General features: G+C 35.9%; 1 protein-coding gene, 5 non-coding genes and 1 pseudogene across 6 annotated transcripts; 2 read left to right on the top strand and 5 right to left on the bottom strand.

Moving 5' to 3' along the window:
• The first annotated feature begins 4,571 nt into the window (after positions 1-4,571).
• On the top strand, positions 4,572-4,767 carry LOC125185832. The gene has a single exon (XR_007170321.1). It is a non-coding gene; the product is annotated as a U2 spliceosomal RNA (small nuclear RNA).
• A 1,716-nt stretch (positions 4,768-6,483) lies between these two features.
• LOC125185841 lies at positions 6,484-6,679 on the bottom strand. Its single transcript, XR_007170329.1, has one exon. It is a non-coding gene; the product is annotated as a U2 spliceosomal RNA (small nuclear RNA).
• Positions 6,680-13,456: 6,777 nt separating this feature from the next.
• Positions 13,457-14,589, bottom strand: LOC125220220 (probable pectinesterase/pectinesterase inhibitor 46). Its single transcript, XM_048122383.1, has 2 exons — positions 14,481-14,589; positions 13,457-14,229 (listed from the first exon to the last, which is right to left on the bottom strand). The coding sequence occupies exons 1-2, from the start codon at positions 14,587-14,589 to the stop codon at positions 13,457-13,459; spliced, it is 882 nt and encodes a 293-aa protein (XP_047978340.1).
• Positions 14,590-15,600: 1,011 nt separating this feature from the next.
• Positions 15,601-15,780, top strand: LOC125185848 (annotated as a pseudogene).
• A 369-nt stretch (positions 15,781-16,149) lies between these two features.
• LOC125185811 lies at positions 16,150-16,370 on the bottom strand. Its single transcript, XR_007170307.1, has one exon. It is a non-coding gene; the product is annotated as a small nucleolar RNA U3 (small nucleolar RNA).
• A 1,181-nt stretch (positions 16,371-17,551) lies between these two features.
• LOC125185798 lies at positions 17,552-17,640 on the bottom strand. The gene has a single exon (XR_007170295.1). It is a non-coding gene; the product is annotated as a small nucleolar RNA snoR114 (small nucleolar RNA).
• Positions 17,641-17,658: 18 nt separating this feature from the next.
• TRNAG-GCC lies at positions 17,659-17,729 on the bottom strand. Its single transcript has one exon. It is a non-coding gene; the product is annotated as a tRNA-Gly (tRNA).
• Between the last annotated feature and the right edge of the window lie 60 nt (positions 17,730-17,789).

Here is a 17,789-nt window from a genome sequence, read left to right as displayed (position 1 = left end):
GGGACAAACCCTAATTATAAAACATTAAAGCCCTTTTCATCAAAGTGGCTATTTAATTAGGACGTTTCTTAATACCAAAATCAAATTAAATAATTGATCATAACAATTTGATTTGATTTTTGTAGTCCATAATATATCAAACCATAAATATATATATGCGTCCATTAATAATCAAATGAATCAAATAATCATTCACTTAATGACTAAATCAAATACATATACATGTACTATAATTATGTTAATATATTCTCCTTTTCCTTATTAGTATAGGAACATATATTTAGTCAAACTTAATGACTAATTTAGGGAATATATTATGCCTAATTGAATGATTATAATTTAGGAAAACGTCCCATTATATTAATAGCTATTGATAGCTAATTAATTAGGAAAAATATGTCTTATACCAAGTTAATGTATTATATTAAAAATCCAATTCTATTTAAGATTCTATCACATGTCACATATATGAGACACAAAACTTACATTTTAACTAAACAAGAACATAAGCAACACTACAAAGCATCTATAAATATTCTAATCCTCTATGTTTTCAATCAATTATCTATTTGAAGCACATCTTTTGTCTGATCCAAGTTCTTCACACAATTTTCCCATTCAACAAATATAGAGAATTATGAGAAATGAAATAGAGGCCAGTCTTTAAAAAAACGAAGCATTCTAAGACCAATAATTCATCCGGCGGATATTCCGTCGTCAAAGGTTGTTTTGGTGTAGCGATAGAAACTGCTTGAATCGACGTTGAAGTCGTTGGTTGTTTGCCCGCCTCCGATGCTTTCTTTTTCGCTTAGCATTCTTGTAATTAAGCAAAAAAATATTTCGAGAAGGATATAATCATAGAAGATGTCGGAGAAAACTGTAGACGTTGCTTTCTTCACTTCATTCCGTCCAGGGACAGATCTGGGTGAGGTCGTGTGGGATCGACCGACGAGTACCGCTAGAATTGGGCCCTGACGCTTCAGTCGACCCTACGGCAGCCCTGATTCGATGCCACAAGGCCATTGGAAATTGCATATATAGTACTCATAAGTTTCATGAGTCTAAAATTGCTCATCGTAGAAGATGGACGAAAAAGAAAACCCAACCTGGGTCGTGTGACCTGTGTCTATTATATTGGGCTCAAAATTCAAGTATGGATCCCCTGATGTGCTCTCGTAGCCATGATACTTAAAAAAAATTACTTCCTCCGTCCCAGATTAAGAGTCACTTTTTGCCATAAAAGTCCGTCCCAGTTTAAGAGTCACTTTTAGAATTTTCCATATTTGGTCATACAATTTTACCCCATTCTTCATCAAAATTACATAAAAATGTCATTATCTACATTAAAATAAATCAAAACAAAAATCAAAAGTCAAAAGGGACCCACCTTCAACCAACTCCACCATCTCACTTCATTTATTACACACTCTACCATCTCACTTCATTTATTACACACTCCACTATCTCACTCCATTTATTACACACTTCAACTCTTTCTTAAAATCCGAGCCATAACAATAAGTAACTCCAAATGTGGGACAGAGGGAGTAATATTTAAAACATTTTATTTTATGAATAAAATGTCATAGCTGTGAGAGCACTAACACCCCCGTGTTGTGACAAATAGGGCAATTGTGAATAGAGAAACAAAAGAACGTAAATAGACACATAATTTACGTGGTTCACCAACGTTGTGTTGGCTACGTCCACGGGCAAGAACGGAGAACAAATTGTATTATGATTGCGGTTTTCAGATTATGGCTACAGATTGGATCTGTCAGATCACAGAATTATGTGCCCTACTCCCATATAAATAGGCACAGATAAAATCATATCCTAATTCGGAAACATAATCCTATTCCAATTAGGAAACACAATCATATACAGATTCAAGGCATACTAACAAATCTCCACCTTGACTTGAATTCTCCCTTGGAGACGCATCATTACAATGCCAGATGAACAGATTTCTCCTTCCTTGCCTCAGATTTGCCATAACCCGAATTCACCTTGCAAACGCATCATTACAATGACAGACGAAGAAACTCGACATTCACGTTCAGAGCAGACATCTTCGATTTACCAGAAAACCCTAGCAGCGGGATTCAAAACTATATTCTCCCTTGGAGACGCATCATTACAATGCCAGATGAACAGATTTCTCCTTCCTTGCCTCAGATTTGCCATAAACCGAATTCACCTTGCAAACGCATCATTACAATGACAGACGAAGAAACTCGACATTCACGTTCAGAGCAGACATCTTTGATTTACCAGAAAACCCTAGCAGCGGGATTCAAAACCCTAGTCCAAAAACCAGGCTCTGATAATTTGTTAGGATCATCGACTGCAACAAACGTTTGATATTGTCCGCTTTGGGTCAAGCCCAAAAGGCCTCAAACTAATTGAGGTTGAACAGGAATTATATACACCTTCCAACTTTCCTCAGACTCCCGATGTGGGATGGAGTTTGTATATAACAAACTTCCCCATCAAATCAGATCACATCGGGTTTAGGGTCGCGGCCCGACCCATAGCCACCTAACTTGGCTCTGATACCAGTTTGTTGTGACAAATAGGGCAATTGTGAATCGAGAAACAAAAGAACGTAAATAGACACAGAATTTACGTGGTTCACCAACGTTGTGTTGGCTACGTCCACGGGCAAGAACGGAGAACAAATTGTATTATGACTGTGGTTTTCAAATTATGGCTACAGATTGGATCTGTCAGATTACAGAATCTGTGCTCTACTCCGATATAAAAAGACACACATAAAATCTTATCATAATTCAGAAACATAATCCTATTCCAATTAAGAAACACAATCCTATACAGATTCAAGGCATACTAACACCCCGCAATGGAGGTAGGGGATCCATGCCCTCAAGATTGAATACTACTATTATCTGACCCATCTATAAATTTTTGTACTCCTAAACTTTTTTTATATTCCTACTATATTTATACGTTCAATTCATTGGTAAAGTTTTTTATTAAGTACATATGTATTTGATCAATAAATAGTAGACTATAATCTAGCAAAAAATTCTACTGTATTTGTATTTATCAATCAATTGTCGGCCATCAATATTTCTCATTTATTTTTATTTTTATTTTTATTTTTATTTTATTTTTTTACAGATGCTTTGAATATATCTTGTTATTACATTTTTAGTGTCAAATTTCTCACTAATACTGTTATTGTGGAATAGTAATTTTATGTGCTGTTAGATTAATGGAAATTTTTTCTAAATAATCTCAGATTTCTATCGATTCTTCTAGTGTTAGAATTGATCAAGAGACACAACGTTTGGAAAATAATCTAACAACCGAAAGGAATTCAGACTAGGTTATCAAGTCAGAACTGCGTTAATAAAGGTGATAACTGGTCACAACCGGACACTAAGTTAAGCCATATTCTTTCACCAAATTTGTTGTGCCTCTGTCTACTACTTTGCTTGAGACCATAGATGCTCTTCTTTAAAAAACATACCTTATCTTCTGATCCTGGTTTTCGAAGTCTTCTGATTAAGCCATGAATATTGGATCTCCATTAAAGAAAGCAGACATCAAGCTGTTGTAAATCCTAATCTCTCTGTGCCAATAGTCACACCCTTATTGAAGTTTGTTTTACAACTAAAGAGAAAACTTCATCAAAATCAACACCCTGCAGCTAATGATTCTCCTAAATTCAGCTTTAGCAACTAAAATCGATGTATTATTCCTGACCAATCGCTCGATCCAATCTTGTACCTACAGATAGTGCCAATTGTTGGATACTTGGATTAAACGTATAGAGATGAATCGAGTTTTAGACTTGTGTATGAGAGAAAAGTATGTGCAAAAAAAGTAAATTGGAATTACATATACATTGAGAGAGTTTTTCTACAAGAGAGAATATATGTATCTATGCATTCATCACATGTACATATCCAGCTCACAGGCTGCCAGAAACGGTTACGTCCTAACCAATATCTCCCAACGGCTAGTTCACAGATCACCAATGGTTACTCCTTTAGCCTACTTCTTGATCCCCTGTTGCTGCGTCCAGTTACACCACACTCATATCTCTGCATTGATCATCCACACTTATACAACAGTATGGACTGCATTGAGTGTGTAAAATTCAATTTTCAAGTAATCAGGCTAGTTTAGCATATGAGAGGTCACACCATTCGTGGATAGGAACTCAATCTATAACCACAGCTGCATTGTATTCTCGAGCATCATTTTGAATAAAGGTTGATTGTCTTCTTCCGCAGATGTAGGTTTTGCAACTGAACCACATGCAGTAACTCATTTACCTATCTTGTTTCTTGTTGATTAGGTTTCATACAAATCACATAACATTTATAATATCAGATCTGTGGCTTCTCTTGTTCGCCATCGTCTACATTGCAGATTAGTTAACTTTTTAAAAATGATAATAATGTTGTAATGTATCCAAAGACATGAACAGCAGATTTGTTGTTGGAGTGGTTTGGCTAAATTGTCCCACATCGTTGGGTTTAAGCTACAAATGAAAAGATAGTTGGAAATAAAATAAGAAGTTGAGGTAGTGAAAATGCATACCTTTCTCGGCCTTTTGGCTAAGATCAAGTGTAGTATCTGTTCTTATCAGTTTAATATCTGATATGTGAGTCATCGACTCACATGATATTAAATTTATTTTTTGAGGGGGAGAGTCCGTCACGGCAGCTTGCTGCTGGGGCTCTTAAGCGTCGCCTTGGCGTTGCACTACTTCCATGGCCAGGCGCACCCCACCCAATCCTCAGTCAAAATTTTAGTCTTTCTATATATCAGCAAATCTGCACTTGAACGTAACCTGTTTAAAGGTAGTAAACATTACAGTTTCACATAAATGGTGTTTCTTTGTTATAAGTTTAGAAATGCTTTTACTACAACCACTCTGAAGAATTTTAAGTCATACATGGCCATCTATTCTCATATTGCAGGTTTGTTTGTTATCTTGTCCTAGATATTACTACTAGTTTGCATCAATCTTAAGTCACCAGCAACTTGGTACTTAAAAGTTAAAACATGTCGGTATGTGCCATGTGGTATGTCAAGACTTCATTAAATGTGTTTAACCAATGTGTGATGTAATGTGAATCTTATAGATTGAAGACTCATGAATTTGCCCCGGACTTATTCTTGTAAATAAACCCAACAAATAAACTAGATAAACCAAGAAATGGAACAAGAAAAAAAGGATAAAAGGATAGAGGATGGATTAGTGTTATGATTTAGGTGAAGAACAAGAAAGAAATCCCAAAGGCACTTTCACACAAACACCTAATGGCTCCACAAACTAGCAACACAAGAACTAGCAAGCATACCTTTACAATCAACCTTAGCCCGGCAAAAGATCGAATGCAACCCGAAGAAATTTGATAAGTCTTCAAAAGATGAAGAAGGTGAGCTCTTAAATATGGAGAAATTGTCTCTTACAAATATTCAAAAGCTGATAACAAAAACCCTAGACATGGGTATTTATACTAGAGGTTAAAAGTGCAAAACAAAAGAGGAAAAATGAGCAAAATTCGCAAATCGCACAAAACGCCCGGGTCGGGCATTTTGCTTCTCCAGACCGGGCAAATTCTCTGTGGTCGGGCGTTTTGCTTGTTGGACTGCGCGGCTTTTGTAAAACGACCATAACTTCCTCGTCCGGGCTCCGATTGAAGCGTGTAAGGTACTCACGCGAAGCTATTTTGACGATGAAAACAATGGTGGTCTTAGAAGAGCATTTGGACACCATCTTAATAGGAAAATTCTGATTTGAGTCAGACCTCCGCATCCGGCTTGGCTCCTTGCCATATCTCCACCTTCTTTTCGGACCCCAATCAACCCATGGCCCTCGATGCCGTTGCATCCTATGATTGTGAATATCCGGATTCACATCATGATGTCATGGATATGTTTGATAAGTTAATATAGATACTTTGATCAAGTTGCAAGTTAGTTGTCCAAGAACACAGGAAGGCATAGTTCTGATCTAATAAATGTTATATTCAATGACTAAAAACCAATCATTTTCGTAATGTTGCAATCATATCAAAAGTTTAAAACCTCTACCACAACGCAGTTGTATAATTGGAATGTTACATAGAGAGGAGATAAGATTAGCATGACCCATGCACAACGCATAATTCGAGAAATGTCGAAGTAATTTTCGTTCCCTCATGAATTATACCAGTTGGGATTAAATCCTTTGCCTCTTAATAATATCATATGGAGTTCAGTTGCAAGCTATAACCGTTTTTTGTGTTTCATATTTTCTTAAGCTGATTTGGTATGACTTTGCTTTTTCTCTAGATTTCTTTTTGTATACGAGAGCAAAGAAGTTTAAATTGATTTCTGGAAGTACTAGTATGGTTTTAGGCTTTTAGCCTCTTTTTCCATTTTCTTAGTTTAGATCTTCCTCCAAGCTATATACAATTGAATGAAATGAAAACAAAAAATTTAATCTAAGAATTGGGTGGGGTGCGCGCCAGGCCATGGCAGTAGTGCAACATCAAGGCGACCCTTGAGAGCCCCAGCAGCAAGCTGCAGTTACAGACTCTCCCCCTCAAAAAATAAATTTAATATTGTGTGAGTCAATGACTCACATATCAGATATTAAAGTGATAAGAACAGAAGCTACACTTGATCTTAGCCAGAAGGCCGAGAAAGGTATGATTAATACCTACAATATGATTCTTGTTTTATTGGAATGTGTGTATGAAATCTACATTAAAGTCTCCGATATGGGAAATAGTAATCGACTTTGCTATTCATGCATATTGTTAGGCCCTGCCAGAAATTATGACATCCCAAGTGTAATGTCATTCTAACTGCATTTACTCTAACAGCACCACAATCCACATTAACAACAAATTAGGGATTATGAAGCAAGTTTAGAGATTAATGTGTCTGATTTTGGAAGAAGGCAGAATAATTTGGTATTGGTGGTCGGGTAAAAATGGTTTTCGTAATCCAATATCTATAGTCCTTTTAGGTGATTAGGACTCCAATAACTTGGTTTGCTTCTTACATCCTGGTTAATGCCATGAGTTGAGTCAGCTGAGATGCAAACTTATGAGGCAAAAGTGAAGGTTTGCATGAGTCATCTATCACTGTGTCATCTATCTATAAGATGATATATTTAATTTCCAAACTTGATATATAAGCAAGATGGGTAAGAATAGAGTATAAGTAACAAGATAGCAAACTAAGCAATTAAATCTAAAACCCCACGAGCCACGAATAAAATTGCCCCTATATCTAAGTGGTAGAGCGTCAGTCTTGTAAACATGTCATAGCTATTTTAAAATAAAATACACTTGACGAATATATTGATTAATATGCACCAGCGGGGGTTCGTGGCACGGTACTATTCTACCACTAGACCACTGGTGCTTCTTGTTTTAAGACTTCAAGTGATTGCAATTTGTTCATACCATATAATTTTGTCTAAGTTAATATGGTAGATAGCCTTGTTGCTAGTACTACAATAATCAAGCTTGTTATAATCATCGAGTATTAATTAAATATATTGACGAATAGTTAGTTTCTCTTTTCCAAATAAGAAGGAAATATTTAATTGATCTTATGGCCTTATAGCAAAAATTGTTGAATCTTGCTTGCATATCTGGTTCGAAGTTGAAATTGTGATTGTTGAAAGAAGTGAGTTGGGAATGATTTGGAATGAAAGTAAACGTGAATTATAAATATATTTGAAGAAGAAAATTAGAATTAAAAAAAAGAATTCTACCTACACTCTACCTCTTCTAATGTCGTCCTGACAACAGACGCGTCTAGGTTCATTCACGGCGTTGACTGTCACATGTCAGCCACGTTGGCTTTACCGCGTCATACAGATGAGGTGTTGCGGCTCGCAGCAGGGCCAGCGGTGGCGCGCGCGTGTGCACGTGTGCGCTCTACAGCCATCTTAGTCCACTATAATTATTACTTGTAATAATCCTTCTTTAAATACTTGTTTAATAAGTTGTAACTTCAACTGTGGGATAATTAACTCTCTTAATTAATCTCATAGTTTCTCTCATAGCTCATTAGTTTGCAATTTTGCACAACTTTAATCCATTATTTCTAACTCACCGGGAATCGGATTTGAGAAAATAAATATACCACGGTCATCTACTCCGAATGTAGATCGACGCTATATCATTTAATTTCACAAAATTAAATGTCTCATTGAAATTATAATTGGTCAAAGTCAATTGACCGGCATAGATTCCAACACAAACAACACTAGGAATCCACATTGTCGGGTTCCATAGTAATATTGAATAAGTGTCACACGTAAATAAATAGTTTAACACAAAGGTGCAATGGTGCCCCCTTCCTCACTTAGCAATACAACCACAGAAATAGTTCGTGACTAATGCGTTGTTAATGCTCTAATAACTAATGATTAAAGAAAGTCATGTTGAATCGACGAACACACATTATCACATAGTTTATGATAATCTAGCAAAATGACTCAAATACTGCTCTTTTCCTCTATTTTTTCGTTTAACGTATAACTCTTGTCTTTAATACATCAAAATACCATCATTAAAGAGTTTTCAAGTTCTCTTAATTCCTTCACTGTAATTTTTTAAAAAATCAACTAAGAAATATCAACTCTAGTAAAAAATAGGACTGAATTAATCATGACATATGCTTGACCATTTGGGTCGATCTTAGACATGCACTCCGCTTAATGCAACAGAGGTTTCCAATCTAGGCCAGATCAACCAATGACCCTAATGAAATATGTGGTCTTTAATTTCCTTTAGATTAAATGTCATAACTTGTCCTGAACATATGCCTATTTTATGAATTTGGTCCTATATTTTATCTTTTGAATTTTTGCATCCTGAAAATTCTAACTCGGATCACAATTGGTCATACACTAACAATTACGTCAATTTTTAAACGGTTTTAACCAAATTTTGATGGTTTTTAAAGTATAGGACCAAAATCATAAAATGGACTATGTTCAGGACCAGTTTTGGCTTTTACTCTTTCCTGTAATACGACAATTCACGACATCTCTCCAACATTTCATTAGTATATTTTCGACGAGGAATATCAATTCATTCATTTTTCTTGCACTTCATTTTTATGACTCTGACAAATTTTGCTAGTGGTTTTGTAATTACCTTCACATTTTGGCACTCAATTAAGCAATTCTTTTTTACTTTGCAAAGATCATCATTCGTTCAAGAAAAATCATCAACTTTGGTCGAATTATGTTCGATTCCATAATTCTAAAAAATTATCGATTATATCTGAACTTTGACATTTTACATAAGTGTCCCATAATCTCATATTCGAGATAAATTATGTATGACGTGAAAAATGAAAAATGCTATGTGGACAAACTGTTCAACTACTTAAATGACATCCTTTAATATACTTAGTCAGTCATGCCTTTAATTTTTACACATGTACATGTTACGTAAATAAATTTAGACACGTAGTACGCTAAAATTTTTTGTCATAGGCCAAGTAAGAAAAATGACAAAGTTATGATATAATTGATCATTTATGATAGTTGCAGGATTGACCAAAACTTGACTAAACTTCTTAATTTATTTGACAATTTGCCCTATAATTAACTACTGAAGTTGAGTAGTTGTATATTACTATATTTGTCCTAAGCCTAAGTGAGATATTTCTATTTTAACACATGAATTTAGATAGTGGTGTTTAGTGAATTAAATCTATACAATATATAAATGGAGAGTTTTGATTTCCAAAACTGTCATTTTATATTAAACTTATCACACCTGTGCTATGCACAGATTGGTATATTTTTAATATAAAATTTTAAATTAATTAAATAAAATTAGAATCAATATTAACAATGAACAATATGAGTAACAATTTTAGTTATATGAGAATCACAAATCTATACAAATCAACATTAACACATAATAAATTTGGCATAATAAATTTGGAATAAATCAGATATTTTTAATTTTAAATTAATTAAACAAAATTAGAATCAATATTAACAATGAACAATATGAGTAACAATATTTAGTTATATGAGAATCAAAAATCTATATAAATCAACATTGAAGCATAATAAATTTGAAACAAATCACATAATATAATGTATAAACATTAAATTGGAATAGGAAGACAAATTCTATAACAATTCCTTGTATTAGAATTTTTTGGTGGTATGGTAGACCGTTTTCATTTCTAGATTTCATGAGATCGATGTGGCACAAAGGCAAGGTAACAAATAACTTCACAATCATGACAAAATAGCTGAGAAACCATGCTATCATGATATTTCTACCTCCTTGCATATAAATTTTGCCTATCCTTCACCCATTCTCATGGTAATATTCTCAATTGCCTCTTGACTGCAAATGAGAGCAGTAATTACCATCCATGCAACAGCATAAGAAGCAGATCTTTTCTTAAGCAGTTATGGGGAAATTAGCTTCAACTACCAGAATAGTAACATGAGAAATCTGTTCTTTTAACATTACATAAAAAATGGCTAGTTAAAAAAATACCATTTTCCAAGCTCCAAAAAAGCAACAGAAACATGATGAAACTGATCTATGAGAACTTTGTAATCCTTTGTACTACCTGCCAATGAAAAATCAGATTTGTAACTATATTCACGCATTATAAAAACTTATAGCCTGTTATTTATTTCGAGCCTAAGATGGTAACTCAAAAAATAGAAAGAAGTTATAAAATGAAAAACTCACATGAGAAATGCCATTCAAATAGGTACTTTAACTTCTGATGCTATGTTTGTATCATCCTCTGTCAAATTTACAAAATGCAAAATATAGTAACCTAAATCATCACAGTGGAATGATAACAATCCATAAACACCTGAAAAGTGGCAATCGGCATGGACAAATAAAATTGCATCCTTAAATGGTTAAGGAGAAAGACTGAGAAATCACTGAACACCTAACAAACATGATTTCTAATTAAGCAAAAACCAAGGAAGCAGCAATGTGTCTCTATATTGCATCATTTTTTACGCAGTGTCTAAATGATAGGCCAAGAGTAGCCAGGATAGGAGACTATATGACACACCATTTAAATGATCAAAATCTAACAAAAAGCTCTAATTAGAAAACTATTGAACATCATTTTCATGATAAAAGCACCCATGTCCATAAGAAAACTAATGAACAACATTTTCATGATAAGAAAAAAACTTTTTTAAAATAGTCTATAACAGTTCCAACTGAGAGAGATGATTCAGGTTACCAAGCATATTCCACATGTCATGATGTTCACACACTTGAAATCTCTACTGGGAAATTTCAATTATATCACCAAGAATCACAAAACAAAACAATCACAGTCTAAACATTACAGAATGGAGAAATATAACTGCTATCGTACTTATAAGAGATCACAATCAAAAAAGTCGACCAGGTAAAACCGTAAAAGCAATTCAACAGGAATTAATCATTGGGGTAACATTCTCAGAAAAACCTGAAAATCTTCATTGGCAGCATTCTTTGTCGATAGAGCAATTTTCTTAGACCGAATTACTATGGATAATAACCACTCATTAACTCCCTATTAACTTTAAATAACTCTCCACTAACTTTAAATAATTACCCACTAATCTAACCACAAATAACCGTATTTATTTAAATAATAATATGAATATTTCCCTAAATACCCTCAAAACTCTCTTTTATATATTGTATAGATATTATATTTTAATTAAAAATTTGTTTGAATATATTTATTCAACTTAATAGGCGTCAGTTATATAGATGTGAAAAGAATGTCATTTAATTTAAAATTAAAAAGGAAAGTGAGTGGGAGGTTTTATAATGAGTGGGAGGTTTTATAATGTATAATTAACGACTAATATGCTGGCATAAAATAAAAATTAAGTTATTGAGATTTAAGATTTTTTTTTTTTTTTTAATTTTATATTTGGCGAATTTCCATTAACATTTTTTAGTTACAGATGAGTTCTCAGAAATTGTGCTCTAATACATGAATACACACATACTCGATTTGTAGAGGCAAGTGATTGAGTGGGAAAAAGGGGGAAAGGATGAACTACAATTGCAAGTGAGTTTTCGCCTTGAATTTCGGTTGAATTTGTGTAGATTTAAAGGCTTTGCATTCCTTTTTTGTTGATCATAATTTTGTGGGTATGTGATTCTAAATTTTGCAGCTACATCAAAGATTACGTACATAATATTTTAGCCTATAAATAATTTATTTAAAGGCTGGATATCCACACATACCTACTTAGGGCTCGTCTGGTAGTGAAGAAAATAATTAACATGAGTTTATGGTAAATGGACTTTCATGAGTTTATGGACTAAATTGTAGGTTGTTTGGTTGAACCCAAGTAAAATGTTTAGCCCATTTCCGTCGTTTGGTTGAAATGAGGAAGGGCTGAAACCAAAAAGCCCATGCCTAAACTACCCCTCTTTTTAATTACTTCCAATTTACCGTTCTTCACTCCCAATTACTCCTCACTCAAGAAAGAGCCACCGCTATCCGCCGCCGGAGAATGCCAGGAAATTCGAAGCCTTCACACGCCGCGGAAAGTGCGGGAGAAGCTGCTGTCGACGCCGCTGCTTCACCCTCTCCACACTCGCGCTCCTCGTAATCGCCGCCGCCATATCCGCCGGTGCTCTACCTTGTCTTCAGGTTCACCCTCTTCGATTTGAGGTGCGTGATTTCAGCTCTAATTTTAATTCCGATTGGGTTTCGAATGCAAGTTGGGATTTTTATTCTTGCCATGTTCGATTCCCCTAATTCTTGGTCAATGATGATTGGAGAATTCCTAAGGGTAGAATGGGCTTTCACAGCTGTTTCAGCACAATCGGGAAACTAATACCTGCCCAAGTCCGTGAAACGGTTGACAGGAGTGTGAGGAGTGTGCTGATAGTAGTATGTGTGGGGTGGAAACCCGGAAGATTGTACCGGGTCGGCAGATTCATTTTGGAGCTACCAAACGCTGGTTACCAGCTGTGAACAGTGCATTTTCAAGGCTATTCAAGCCTACCAGACGAGCCCTTATCTTATAGAACTCAAACATACTATTTTTGGCCTTATCTTAGGAGAAAAGCATGATGTCATGGAACCATTTCACACTATGCTCAGTGATTTCAAGGCTTCCTCAAACTCCCTCCGTCCCAAGATAAGTGACTCATATTCCTTTTTGGGACGTCCCAAGATAAGTGACTCATTTCCTTTTTGGATACTCTCTCGCTCTTACTTTTTCTCTCTATTTTATTAACTATCTTACTCTATTCACTTTTCACTTTACTAACAAAACCCTATTTCCTTAAATCTCGTGCCGAAAAGTTTGTGGTCACTTATCTTGGGACGGAGGGAGTATTTTAAAAATATATTAAGTTGTGCATAAAAGAGAGTAGAATAAAGCAAGGGAGAAAATAAACTACTATAAAAGATAAGAGGATAGAGTAAAAAAAAGATGGAGTTAGTTATTGCCAAAAAAGAAAATGCCACGCTTAAGCCAGAACATCTTAAAAAAGGAATACGCCTCATTATTGGGATGAAAGGAGTACAAATCTGCCTCGAAAGCAACACCTGTTGACGGAAGCCAATCGCCTCCACCAAGGAAGGATCCAACCGTGTAGCTTCTTGCATACTCCAGACTGTTTTCAACTTTAAGCCCTTCCCAGTGAACTCTCTTTGTAGTCACAGCACCCTGGCCGACATTATTGTACTCGACATACAATATAGTATCGGGAACACCTAGACGAGGATCGCTTCCTTCCCAAGCTCGCCATCCCCGGGGATCAATGAAGCTTCCTAGTTGGCTCTCCATTATCACGACGGTGGAGTAGTTGTGCCAAGGCTGCCCCAAGAATGTCTCTACGCCGTCAAGATTCTCAGCAGCTAAGATGAAACAGTTGTGTATGGATATACCTGATATGGACTGGGGGATTTGTTTTCCTTGCGCAGTTATGATGTTGGTGTTGGAGATCCCTCTCTTGAGGTATATGTTGCTGTTTTGGATGACAACAGTTGCGTCTCCGAATATGAAGTCCACTGTTCCGTATATGTCGCACTCTCGGTACAACTGGCGATGGGAGTGTGCGAACAGAGTGTCTTGGTATCCGTCCACCATGCATCGGTAGAATACTGATCTATCGGATGCTGAAAACAATGCCACAGCTTGATCCTTTTCCGGACCGGCTGTGTTCTCGAACCCCATGTCCATGGCTATGAAACCAAAACCTTGTACAGCTGCACCATACATTAAGATGTAAGGCGAAGTGAAAGCAGATTCGATTTGCCATTTTCGTACGTCCATGATAAATTTCCATGATTAATTGTCCAATTTACTTTTTCTATTTTTGGTAATAGACCTCAACGTTACACTAACTTTGTTTCACTCACATTTTCATAAATTTAATATATAAAAGTGGAGCCCACCTACTTTCCATTGCATTTCTTAAAATCCGAGTCAAGTAATGGTGGACGGAGGGAGTACTTACCAAAGGTAGCAGATTGCATGATCGTTGATCCCGTGGCATTGCTGAGACTGGCGGAAACAATGGTCTTGTCCATGCCATCGCCGTACATTAAGATGTTCCACTTGTTCATTCCAACCAACACATTTTCAAGGTAGATCCTTCCTTCACGTAAATGACAAATCTCTCGTTACTCCTTGAGGGCGCAGCGTTGATCGCCTCGTTTATGGTCCAGTAGTTCCCCGAGCCATCTGCTGCCACGACAGCATCAGGCTGCATCCCCTGCTTTGTATTCTGCAATGTCTGTGTGTCGTTTAAATATATTTGAGTCAATGGTTTTTCATGAAAGTTCATGTAAACATCAATCTTTGTTATGATGCCTAGACTAGTGCTAACAAGCTGAGTTGATCTCTCCAGATTAGCGGCTATCGTCTTCCTTATCGCATCTGGTGTCCGCTCAAAGGCATCTAAGCACGTCTGCAGGTCGGCTATTGTAGCGCTCAGCCATGTTCTAAAGTTGGTTCTAGTTTGCGCCATTGCAACATTGTTATCAGTGGGTACCGACATGTTAAGATTGTGAAGCGCCATGGAAAGAAAATCGCGACAAGTTTCATGTGTCGATAGCAAGATTATATCTTTTCCATCATTCTGGGAAAAATCTTGCAAGACTCGAAAAACCTCATTTTTCGACATTTGGATAGAAATGTTATAAATAATCTGAAGGTCATAGCTATTTTTGGAGTCAAGCAGAGGGGAAAGGTTATCTAAACAGGCTTCAGAGTAAAGTATGTCATCACACAATGATTGAAGTGATGAGAATAAAGAGTCTTGTGCTTGGCTTTGATGTATGATAGCACAAGAAATAAGAAATAACATTAGTTTTGTTTTCAAGTAAAGAATAGCCAAAACGAGATATTCTAATAATGATTATAGCAAGATCAGAATATTCTAATTTTAACACTAGCATGGAGTGATTAATATGTTTTGATTTTAATAGAAATGCACAATCAATCATAAAAACTGATTTATGTTGTTTATTCTGTGGGTTGGCTGTTGAAATAAATTGTCCCACATCGTTGGTTTTAAGGTACATGTTAAAAGGGAGTTGGAGAATAAAAGAAGAAGTTGAGGTAGTGGTAAGGTAATACCTTTCTCGGCCTTTTGGCTAAGATCAGGTGTAGAATCTGTTCTTATCAGTCTAATATTTGATATGTGAGTCATTGACTCACACGATATTAAATCTATTTTTTGAGGGGAAGTGTCTGCAATGGCAGCTTGCTGCTTGGGTGTAATAGTATCACTATTTAAGTCTTACTATATATCAGCAAATGCACTATAAGTCAGTGTATTTTAGTGCCGATAACCCTCGAGTAAATAGATGCTTTGCTCATTTACATTCTCTTTCAACATATGCATATCCTTCAAAGAAGAACAGTCTTTTCAAGAATATTCAGTAGCTGGGACAAACACTTAATCTGATGCCAAATATTTTGGAAGGGTTGACCATGTGCTCATCAAAGGCCACAGCTCTTATAGCAGCACAAACATTTCCAAGGAACACATTAACTCCAACAACCCCCAAACTTCCTCCATGTACACCTTCTTTTCCACACATACTCACAACTGTTATCAAATGTCATACCTCACATAACTATCATACTTATTAGCTGCATCAAAAAACAAAAAGGTTTAGAGTCTGTCAGACAGCTGCCCAGCCATCCTGACAGGGCCGGAATCGAGCCAAGAACGATCATCTACTGCACCATGGGCCAGAAACCTGACCCGGGGCGCTGTTAATCACGCTCTAGCCAGGCAGCCACGTGTTCATCCACCAGACGTGGTTTCCTGTCTCCTTAGAAATCAAGGATACAGAGGTACGAGCCTATAGAACAGATCCTGTTCAAGTAAGGTCGTGCCTGCTTCACTAAGCCATCCATATATGTATCTGCAGTTTAATCTTCAAGAATTCGATGTGGGATGGGTTTTACTGATATTATTGAAGTGGAAAGCTACAACCACAAAACACATTTCATATATATCTATCTCTACCCAAGCCCAACACCTCTCTTTATGGATTGATGGGCCCAAATAATCCTACAACCCGATGCAAAATTTCGGTGGAAGATATGCTAAATCGAATAACTCCGGTCTAATCCGATAGGATTAGCTTATAATAGCCCAGGCCCAACAAGACTTGTCCGAAATTGAGTGAATTCTAAAAACGTTCTATGAACATTGTGTTTTAATATAATATTCAAAAGTTGTTAGACAATCTACTTTTCTGAATGATGCATTAAGGTTATTCACTAGATATGTCAAAGCAATTATTCCTTGCTAAAACACGTGTTAGTTTAATATATGGAGGCATATGTGTTTAGAGATTAATGTGTCTGATTTTGGAAGAAGGCGGAATAATTTGGTATTGGTGGTCAGGTAAAAATGGTTTTGGTAATCCAATATCTATAGTCCTTTTAGGGGCTATTCGGTAGTCAAGATTATATCTCAGGATTAAATATGTATTGTGTTTGGTTCATGAGATTGAATCATACAACTCAATCCTTGATTATCTTAGTTGGATAATCACATGATAATTAGTCATAGGCAACCCTCTTCAACTAAAATAATCTTACAACTCAATCCTAATTATATATATTTTGGTATACTATTTTATTTAAAAAACCGAACACCACCTTAGGTGATTAGGACTCCAATAAATTGGTTTGCTTACACATTTTGCTTGGTTAATGCCATGAGTTGAGTCAGCTGAGATGCAAAAGTGAAGGTTTGCATGAGTCATCTCTGTGTCATCCAATACTAAAGAGTAAAGTTATGATATGAGATATTTAATCTCCAAACACTCCATTTTTACACTATTTCAATGTTGAAAGACTTGATATATAAGCAAGAAAGGTAAGAATTGACTATCAGTAACATGTAGCAAACAAAGCAATTAAACTATGTTCAATGTCATAACAATAGCTTCTGGACTTCTGGTAGTCACCAGTATTAATTTATCTCAGTGATACCTTTTTAAAAATTTCTACACTAGATTGAAGCAAGTTCTTGTTTTAAAATAAAAGAGAATAAAAAAATTGTTGCTCAGATGCACCGGATTTATCTTCTGAAATCAGAAGGCGCAATGGACCCAACCATCGCTGATGGCGCAGATGACTCATCACCGCAACCCATATATATATTAATATGCACCAGCCGGGAATCGAACCCGGGTCTGTACCGTGGCAGGATACTATTCTACCACTAGACCACTGGTGCTTTTTGTTTGTTTAAATCCAGTGATTACCATTTGTACGCATGCTTACATAAGTTGGTCAA

This window comes from Salvia hispanica, chromosome 4 (assembly GCF_023119035.1).
Source record: "Salvia hispanica cultivar TCC Black 2014 chromosome 4, UniMelb_Shisp_WGS_1.0, whole genome shotgun sequence".
Lineage (NCBI taxonomy): Eukaryota > Viridiplantae > Streptophyta > Magnoliopsida > Lamiales > Lamiaceae > Salvia > Salvia hispanica.
This window is presented reverse-complemented; position numbering and strand designations above follow the sequence as displayed.

Excerpts from the sequence above, each read along its gene's own strand:
- LOC125220220 (XM_048122383.1), bottom strand. The coding sequence starts at position 14,589 with ATGAACAAGTGGAACATCTTAATGTACGGCGATGGCATGGACAAGACC. Across the intron at positions 14,230-14,480 it reads CATGCAATCTGCTACCTTTG|CTGTACAAGGTTTTGGTTTC; the intron begins GTAAGTACTCCC and ends TGTATGGTGCAG.